A 10444-nucleotide genomic window follows, 5' to 3' on the forward strand; every position below is an offset into this window, starting at 1 on the left:
GAAGAGAGGGAAGAGAGGGAAGAGAGGGAAGAGAGGGAAGAGAGGGAACACAAAAAACAGTGCGATGTCATCTTAGCCAAACCTGTGTTGGGACCTCAAACTAAAGATAATTTACAGTTGATGCTGATCAATCACTATCAAAAGAGAGCATCTAAATTCATGGGCAAATTAATGGACTCTAAGAATGTTCAATAAATTCCTTTTGGAGAGGTGAAGTGTACATAAAGAGATCAGGAGATACATGTCGTACTCTGATCCAGACAAGCACCGCGTTGTTTTGCTACATATCTTCTGAATTCAATTATTCCAGTTCTGCTCTGATTAGTGTGCAAAGTTCTATTATTCATATATATGAATTCACAACAAAAAATAATAGTATGTGAACAAGAAGACAGCGAACAACAAATGCACAAGTGCCAAAGTTACGAGCTACAGTACCATGGAATGAGCAAGGGCCTGGTTACATGTATTTATCACAAAAAAAGAAGAAACAGCAATACAGAGATAAAAAACTTAAAATGAAACCTGTGAGCGAGTCCCACGGTGCAAACAGTGCAAGAACTTTGTGTGTCTGCTCTTCACCATAAAGAGGAACATAGCCTACAGTTGACAAGCTAATAGGAACCTGAAACAAGAATGTACAATAATTCAGTAGACTCTTGCTAAAACAACCTTAGTAAAATACGCAGAGAATGTTTAGTAAGGTAAACAAGATGAACGTTGAAAACTGACTCATTAACAGACAACTGTAAAGGACAAGCACCAGATCCCAGCCCTTACTTCAGACATTTCTTCCTAAAGACAGACTACATTACAAAGAGCTTGACTCTCACACTGTGGCAGATTTAACTACAGTAATTTGTACTGTTACTTCTCTGTTCTGTCAACAGTTTGCATTTGTGTGCATAACTGATGTAAGGTGTGCAAGGAGCCAGCATTATGTTATTCAACTGTCCCAACTGCGCAAGCTGTCAAAGCCAACAGAAGAATGAAGCAGTCAAGCAGAGTAATAAACTGGCACAGCAAAATTGTTGTTTGTTAACAAGTTATAAAGCACTACAGTGGGAAGACTCGATTCAAAAGGGTTTTCTTCCCTTAAATTGCACACATTTTAGAAATTATGAAGTTGGCTGCTTGATTTTCCCCTCACAAACAACATGAAAAGGATAAAATAATCCTTCTTTAAGGAACTGAGTACCTTTCTGGAAATGCATTTAGATATTTAAATTCACATGTTTCCAATATTTAATTAATGCATAAAAAATAGACACTAAGAGTGTGGTAAATAAACTTGCTTAACGAATTTAAGAAGATTATGACAGGCTATTGTCACAAATGAGGACATTAATTCAAGCAACTATTTCAGCATACAGTACCTGCAGAAATGCAGGAAAGTAGTCAAGACTCTGCTTCTGCCAAGGAATCTGCAGCACTGACCTCAGCTTCACTTTTCATTAAGGCTATACATTATTGGTTTTATTGGTACTAATTCTAATAGAAATGTTCATCTGGACAGAACTAACACTCACCAACCTATCATGCAAGAAACACAGAAGTGTCAGAGCTAGCCTTTACTAGAGTTAAATAACAGCAGGGAATATTTCAGACAGAGAGAAAAGAATCACTTCTGAAATCAGTGAAACTTACTAATCAGAATCAAAACCAAGCATGAAGTACACTGAAGGACTGAGATATGAAAAGAGTCAATCAGTTTCAATATATCATGAACTCCTTAGTAATGATGATAGATTTTTGAGACTGCATGTGGTAGTCCTTTATAGGAAAGGGTTTGAATAGACAGTTGAAGATTTACGGTTATGGTTTGGGTTTTTTTTTTTAAATACTTAATGCATGCAGATCCACTGCCTAGAAGCAGCAGAAAGTCAGTGATACCCAGATTTTTTTTACGTGATTTTTTAATTTTATTTTTTATTATTAAGAACACTGGGACTATGGTATTTGCTGGTTCTTACTTTGCGGTGGTCTGGCAGAGAGAAGAATGTAGGACAGTTTAGCTTCCCCCACCGAAGATCAAAGAGGAAGTCCTCTGCTGAGCTCTCCAAGTCCTCATGACTGCAATTGTTCAATATATCCACAGGGAATGACATCCTCTGGAGAAATAAACAACATTATTAACATAGGTAGTTTGAGATATACAACATCCATGTAAATAAGACTGTTGCACACCCACACTCTGCTCTTCACTACAGTCCTCTGTACCCATGACAGAAGGGAGAAATGCTCCAGGCACTTAATTAGGATGGTGAGTACTAACAGCCAGTCTCTAAAACAATACCTTAACCAAATCTATGTTCACAAGCAGAAAAGGATGAGATTGGCCTATAGGTCCCCCTAGACCCAGTTGTTGCAGTTTTCCAACACATACAAGCCCCCTGTTTGCAGCACAAGCACATGCAGCCTTGAGGTGGCAAACTCAGTTATCTCTCTCCCAGATGATGTTTTTGATATCACAGGTTAAGCCACAACTGGGTAGTAAAATATAAAGTAAACCACCCAAAAGATAACAACAGAAGGGATTAATTTATTTTTGAGACTTCGCATTTAAATCCATCTCTGAAGAAACCAAAGCATTGCTCAGGAATTCTCTCTAAAACTAAACAGTGAGTATGTCTAACAGATGGTTGTCTCCAAAGCGTTTTGACTGTGAACAGAAAATTATACAAGCTCATTAAAAACAAAAGCCTGCAACAGACTAAAGAGACACACTTTAAGGAGGTGACAAGACAGAAACTAAAGTACTGAAGCCAAACCATGGTGGCAATAACTCATTGAAAGCTCTTAGATTCAAATTTTCCTTGTCAAAGGAATGTCAAATTAAGATGAACAAGAGCTCCTGGAATTCCCAGTGCACTCTTCAGGTAAGGCTCTATAAAACTATAGACAGAAATAGACCCCTCAGCTGCTTTCAAGCTATGTCACAAACTCTCAGAAGCATGAACTAACAGAAGTTCACAAGAACCTGTTCTGGAGGAACACAGGGGTCTCGATCTTGTCCCATAAACCCCTCACAACTCTCAAACTCAAAGGTTTTCATGTAAGTTGTACAATTCCTAGTCTCTGCTCTGGAGTCTTTTTTTTTCTTTACTTTTATTTTAAATCCTAGTGTGCAGTGATTTTCTTCTCCACTTTCTCTTCAGTCCTCTCTATTTAATCCACCATTCAGTGTTTTACTGACACAGGTAAATCAAATGCAAAAGAACTTACTGTGACTCACTCAGTAGCAATTAAAAGTCTGCATTTTAAAAGCTTTTAAACAGCAATAATATACTACTATTCAGTTGCTTGAATAGATGAGGCCGCTCCTTCTACAAAAGTGATTCTTTTTCCTGTTAAAATTGAACGACAAACTTGGACCTGACTTCATGGGCATCTACAACTGCCATCTTTAATGCTGTTGCTGATAAAAACATGAATGTTTTCCATGAATGCTATTGTTCAGATATACACGCACATTCCCCACAGCCATTTCCTTTCAAATTCAGGTCATTCCTTCCCCTCAGCTGTTATTTGCACTTTCTCTTGCATTCTCTTGCAGCGTCTCACATTCCTTCTATTATTGCTCACTGCCCCTATGAGATACTTAGCTGCATCTCTTAATTCTCCACCTGTTTCTTCCCACATTTCAGGTGCTGCCCTTGCTAACAGGGCAGAAGCAAGTAAGAGACAACTGACACCAACTCCATTTGCTCCTCCTGTTTGTAAGCAAACTGACTCCAAGAGCCAAAGGTGATGTGTGCGAGCTTTTGAATGCAGCAGCAATGCACAGCAGCCAGAGGAGCTGCTGTCAAGGATGAAATTCATCCACCACTGGTCTCCTCACCTCTGGCAGATATGGCTTACCTGCCCACATAACAGTCCTGAAGCACACCAGCAATACTGTAATCAATGCACACAGACTACACTGACATAAGTACATTGCAAGAAAAAGCCACGTAATCTCATACATGACACTATTTCTGTAAGAAGATGAGGCTTTAGCACCCGGTTAGCTGCAAGAGTCCAGGTATTCTGCTGTAAAGGACTACAGATCTGGCAAAACTACAAAACTTAATTTTCTGTATGCTCACAGAAAGGGGAAACCCCTCTCCATTATTAAAGAAATGCCAAAGTGCTTGGATAACTCTGATAATAACAAACAAATTGAGCTGAAATTTCATTACTACAGGACAAGCAGACGAGCAAGCTGCAAACTCTAACCCTCTAGGTAATAATTCTTGACATTTTTTTAAGAATAAAATGACGCAGGACAAGAGCACATAATAAGAAATTCAGTACATTATCTGAGTTCCAACCACTACACCACTATGAAAATAAAAGCAGCAACCATATGTCTGCTTATAAGCAAAAAAGACAAAAGCCCCTTTTTTTTTGCTAATTAATAGATTAATTAAATTACACTCAAAACCATTCACAGAGTTTCTTTCTGTTTAGCTGTTTGGTTACCTTATTCCACATAGCACACTTTCATTTTATTCACTCCCAACTCAGTTACGGTAGTCACTTTCAACTTCTTTTAGAGCATTTACAGAGAACATACTATGTAGAAGAAAACAGTACAGAGCAGTCTTCAAGACTGAACCAAATAAAACCTACTCAGCACCTCTCGTATCATTTTTACCATGCAGCAGATCATACACTTGCTTTCATACACTTGCGTGATGTACTTTCTCTCAGTGTTGATGAGATTAGAAACAGTTCACTACATCCCTGAAGAAATCACTAACTGTTCACAAAGTTATACAGTTATATTAAAAGCTTTAAACTAGTGATGAAAGAAGAACATTCTGTGCCAATCTACAGCAAAGCATAGGGCAGTAGTTCAACAGTCCAAAATGCAAACATCTTAATTCTGAAATGCAAAATAACATACTAAACACAAATGAAATGTCTTCCAAAAGTAATGAAGGTCCCTCACAATGGATATGTCCCTCACAAAACCAAAGTTGGTTTGTCAGTGTTTCAAACAAAGTAAAAATACAAACGGCTCCACATCTTGACAGTTTCAAGTAAAACAGGATAGAGACAAAGAGCAGGAGAAAACAGCTTTTCAGGTTTCCTTGACAAAAGCATTAACACATTTTTTGCTGCAGAGGAAGCAGGAACATTGCAGGTCTCTGCTATGCAGTCCCTCATGCCCCTCTTTGTTGCTCTAAGCCTCCATGCATTGCACGACTGTACAACTGTCAGGTCAAATCCTTGTCACATGTGCGACCATGCTCTGCTCACAGGGTACCACTCCAGTTTGCTGGCAAATAGCCAGGTGGACCAAGCACATACAATGCAGCCTTAAGCAACCAAACCCATCATGACCATTTGTACAAAAAAGCACATAAGAAGTGTGTGTTTAGAGAGGAGAGAAGAAAATATTATTTTTTAAATGAGACAACTTACGCTTTTCATTTTTCAAGTAAAAGAAAATAAATCTTACACTCTTTAAAACCATATCATTTCACACAATAATATTAAAAATTTTGTGCAATAAACTCACATGAGCAATATTTCCTTTAATGCAGAATCATATGCCTTTCTCCCTTGTCAACATGATGCAAGCTACTAAACAAGAAATGGCACATCCTTCTTTAGGAACAACTGCAGCACCAAAGGGATCAACTCAGGGAACATATTTAACAGGATGAGTGAAGTCATTCCTGTGCAACACAGGCAGTTCTTTATTCACAAAACCTTTATTACTACAAGCTTTAAAGTTAAAAGAAAAAAACCAAACATAGAATAAGTGGGTAATATTGCAAATGGGTTTAATTATAAGTTACATCTACAACCCCTATTTCACCTTTGAAGTGCATGAAGGAAAGATGCACAGTACATGCAGCTTCCAGCTCATATGTGGATTTCAGCAGGAATCGAGAGATCTATCTATCCCCTTGCAGTCCCTCAATAATGAGTATCACAAAACAGCAGAAAGGTAAGAAGCCAAAAGCTGTATTATTTCTTACAGCATGTCAGAGGGCTTAAATACAGCTTAAAACTGGTTTGGGGTGGCTTTATCTCAGAGGAAGTGAAGTTTAAGTGGTTAGGCTGACAGCCAAGGATTTTAGAGGAATCAGGATGAATTTCCAGCTGTAGCACAGACTTAATGTGAGCACAGACACGTTACCTGATCTGCTTGAATACCTCATCTACAAACAAAAATAATCATTACCTCAGAGAGTAATATGAGAAATACTTCACTGAGATCATGAGATACTTGAACAAAAATTTTATCGAAACTTGACAAGTATTGGAATAGACAGTTATTTACACAGCACAACTTAACTGCATATCTCATTTTCTTAAAAAAAAAAATCACAAACAATCCTCCAAAGTCTTTTCAATATAAAATAATATTTAGGACAAATAATTATGCAGGCAAACAATCTTCAGATTTAAATTTGTGTTTAACAATAAATAATTACAATTTAATTTGCTGGTATGGGTTGTTTTTCTCTTTTTAATTATGATTTCTGCTTTAGAGAAGAGACAACAGGGTGCAGAACAGGGTGCTAAACCAGGACAACTGCATTTCTTATGAACCATCAACACCTTAAAACAAGTTCTATCTTAAAAATATAATCCATGATCCTAGCATATCTCCCAGACTAGCTGAAAGCTGCACCTGGGGTAGCATTGTCGGAAAAGACATAAATAACAAATTAAACATATATCTTCATATATACACCAGTTTTGGAAAAAGCCAAGAGAAGTCCCAAGCCATGCTCCAGGCCCAGACTGTTGAGGCACAAAACCAGCAATCGTCTTGATCTGAGCACCAGGAGCATCCTTTCCATTTTGCTGTGATTGTTTCCCACCTTGCAACATCCAATTGCTGGTTTGGTGAAAGCTGCGAAACTACGCAGGAGATGGAAGAGAATTTAAATTTTTTAAAAAGTAGTATTTTCAGTCTTCTGACTTCAACCACCAAAAAAAAAAAAATCACATCTGCTACTTCTAAAACTGTTAAAGCTCTCCAAGAACTAATTCTATTAACAGACAAATTACATAAATGTTTCTTTGCTTTTACTACCAGCTGTTACATATACAAAGAATTTTCATTTTATTTCTTCTTCCTTCAACATCCAATAATTTAAATTGAGAGGGGTTGTTTTTAAATGTAGCTTTTTCCTGTTTCTATAAAAATACAGTCTGAAGTATTTAAATAAGTGAAAAGGTAGTTTATAATTTCCTAATATAAAAATAAGTAAATTTTAAATCTATGCTAAGATAATTAAAAATTTAAATATTTATAGAGAGAGTGTGTGCTTGATTTATCATGATTCTTGCAAGTTGAAATAGATGGAAAAAACCTGTCCCACAATCAACAATTTAGACTATTGTTGTGACAAAGCTTTTATGTTTTACAAATATTCCCATCTCTTAAGACTATTAATTTTAGTTTATAATGTAATGTACATTTACTGCAGGAAGGGGAAGACATTTTAGGAAAGAGAAGTTGTTTAAATTTTAAACAACAGAGTGTACATTTGAATTTCTTGAAAACCATTCCAGCTTGAAGAAGCAACAATAATACACTATTTGATTCCACACTAGATAGAAAACTCAAACCCAAAAAACTACTTCATTAGAGGTAGGTTTTCTTGGGTATAATTCAAAAAGCTTGGTTTTGTATAGTCCGAGTTGGTCTTCAAACCATTATCTGCACCCTAGCTCTAAGACATAAAAATGCTATTTCCCTGCAGTATGACTTTTGTTCACATTTTCCAAGCATAGGCGCATCAGTCTGAAACACAAGTTCTTGCCAGCTCAGACAAATTTTCTCTGGTTTAGGTTTTATGTTTTTCCTAAAAGGAAAAATAAGTATGTTTGTTTATTTGTTTGTATTGGTTTTGTTTAAAGTAACACAAACCCCAAACAACAGGGTTTATAACCTACAAAATCACAAATAGAAAGTTCTTAAGGAAACACAGGGCAGTGGTCTAGAAATTGCTGTCAACATCAACCAAGATCTGTGGATTAATATGCCAACCACGTTACCCATAATCTGCTTGAAGCAGCTTATGCAGCTCTGGTTTTCTATCAGACATATAAATCAAAGCTGTTGATTTGAATGCAAATAAACAAACAAAAATAGCCAATTCTTTCCATTCATTAATTAGTCACCATAGTGTAACTTTAATTTACATGTATAGAACAGAATTATGAAATCAACATATAGGATCCAACATCCCAGCAAGAATTATGGTCAAAAGTTCTAAATACTGGGTTTGAACACCCTCTTGTCAAATGAAACATGAACAAAGATGGAAAGAGTCCTCCACATTATAAAAAACAGTATTTGCACATGATTTCTTTCAATTAAAAGAAATTGAAAAAAGTATATGAATTTCATTAAAATAAAATAGTCTTAAAAGAGTATCTAGAAGTTCACTCTATAATTAAATCGATCCAGGATGTTCTAACATGTAATAAAAAAATAACATTTGGTAGTTCTAAAAGACTAAACTGCAACTAAAATGTGCTATTATAAAACAAGAGTTGATAATAGAGTGCAAAAGAGGGGGTTTAATCAAGTTGTAGATAGATTTGCAGAAAAAATTAACTCTGTTAACAATTACAAAATTATACTGCTTTAATGAAAACAGGACAGAAAACTTATCAGTTACCAAGACTGAGGTGGTAGGGTAGTATTAAAAGATACGCAACTTCACTCTGAAACCCACCTCAGGTAGGTAAGGTTCTTATGCATATGTCCAATTAGGTACCTGTGTAACACCACTGGCATTTTGCTTAAGTGATTAAAATTAGATATTTAAATAGCCTGTTTAATAAAAGACTAAGTTCTTACGTATACCTGTAGACACATTTTTCTACCGCCTCACATTTTAATGAGATTATCATCTGGTTTCTTGAAGAGCACTTCCTTCAGTAGGAAGTTTTGGAAACTAATATGCACAAGTGTTTCCTACAATGAAAGCATGCCAGAGATATACTAAATCAAAATTCTCAGACTGCTCAAAATAACCCCAACTAATAAATCTGAAAAAATAGTTTTCTTAAAGAAACCTTTCAGCTTCTCGGATTCAAGGTGAATATATCCACACACAAAATGAAAACCATTCCAGTTGTGTTTGAAAATAATTAACATGTAAAAGACAGAAAGATACAGCTAAGTGGGATAATTACTTTCTGAATCTGCCTCTCTCTGACATATATCTGATGTTTCAGTACTCAGTACTCACTCTTCTTTCTAATCTCTGATTTTCCTCTATCTTCCCTTCACTACACATGGCAAACTTGTTTAAAGGTTAAGAAAATAATACCAAACTCCACACTGATACCCCTAATAACCCACCTTTCCTCTCTGGTCACTACTCTTTCCCCCTTCCACACCTCAGCAATTTAGAGTGGTTGGTGTGCAGTTCTACAGCTCCATCTTCAGTTCCCTCCAATTTTGCTTCTGCAGTTTAAACCCCGCACCATCTGCTCCTAAAGATCTTAACGACCTTCTATAGCTCGGCACTTACATCCCACACACAGCCTCCCTCCTCAGGTGGCTGATGGGCCACCTGGGACCCACACAGACATGCTGCTCTTACCCCGCTCATGTTCCACACTTCCATGGGTTTGCCTCCTGCTTATCCAGGCATCTAACAAGGGAATATTTTGCAGCTTTATTTGCTGCTTGCTATGAGAAGATCATCTCCTACTCCCACTTGGCACCTGTGTTTCTTGGCAACTTGTTCCCTTCTCAATCCTACACACTTTCCTCTAACATTATCCCTCTGGTTTGCAAGGGCCACCTCATAAATACATCTAGGGATTTCAGAGATAAGAACAAAAAGAAAAGCTTCTCCTTTCACCACACTTAAAAAAAAAAAAATCCACTGAATCTGAGTAGATAGCTGGGCGACTACCAAGCCTAACATAACCTAACACCACAGTGAGACTGCAATTGCAGTAACCCTATGTACGCATTTGCATCTATTTTTAAAACGCTTGGTTGTGCTGTCCTATCCCCTATCCCTACAACTGGACGTCAAAGCTGCACCGATTAGATTAGCCAAGCACAGATACGTGTTAGCACAGTCTAATGAGTTACTTCTCATGAGCCAAAGAATAGTAACTCTCCCCATGGCCACTTCCAGAATATTCAACATGCAAATTCAAGAAATGGTGACCATGGCTACTAGCAACAAGAAGCAGGTGATTAAGCTTTGCAATCATACTCTCCATACCCAAGGAATTACTAAAACAACTGTCTGAGCTGCAACTATGCCACATGAAGTCTCTGGATGTCACGGCTTTCATCAGAGGAGCTGTAGGAAATTCAACAGTTAAGCAGTATCCCATCTTTTTTAAATTATCTGTAAGTGGTTTTGCTGGGTTTGCCTGCTTTTTAGTGTCACTTGCAACAGGAGACCAACTAAGAAAGCAGCATATAACTAAGAAAGCAGCATATAACTAAGAA

The 10444-nt window shown here is 37.0% G+C and overlaps 1 protein-coding gene across 2 annotated transcripts in view; it reads right to left on the minus strand.

Annotated features, from left to right (window-relative positions):
- The window catches only part of FAM169A (family with sequence similarity 169 member A), a 37831-nt gene that overhangs the window by 21393 nt on the left and 5994 nt on the right, over positions 1–10444 (minus strand). For both annotated transcript variants that reach the window (XM_027671479.1, XM_027671478.1), the window contains exons 2-3: positions 1974–2111; positions 526–625 (exon numbers count right to left, since the gene is read on the minus strand). In XM_027671479.1, the coding sequence (XP_027527280.1) occupies positions 526–625; positions 1974–2108 (235 nt within the window). In that variant the 5' untranslated portion in view covers positions 2109–2111. The remainder of the gene's footprint in view (positions 1–525; positions 626–1973; positions 2112–10444) is intronic.

Source organism: Neopelma chrysocephalum, unplaced genomic scaffold (assembly GCF_003984885.1).
Source record: "Neopelma chrysocephalum unplaced genomic scaffold, ASM398488v2 Primary Assembly neopelma1_97102, whole genome shotgun sequence".
Taxonomy (NCBI): Eukaryota; Metazoa; Chordata; class Aves; order Passeriformes; family Pipridae; genus Neopelma; species Neopelma chrysocephalum.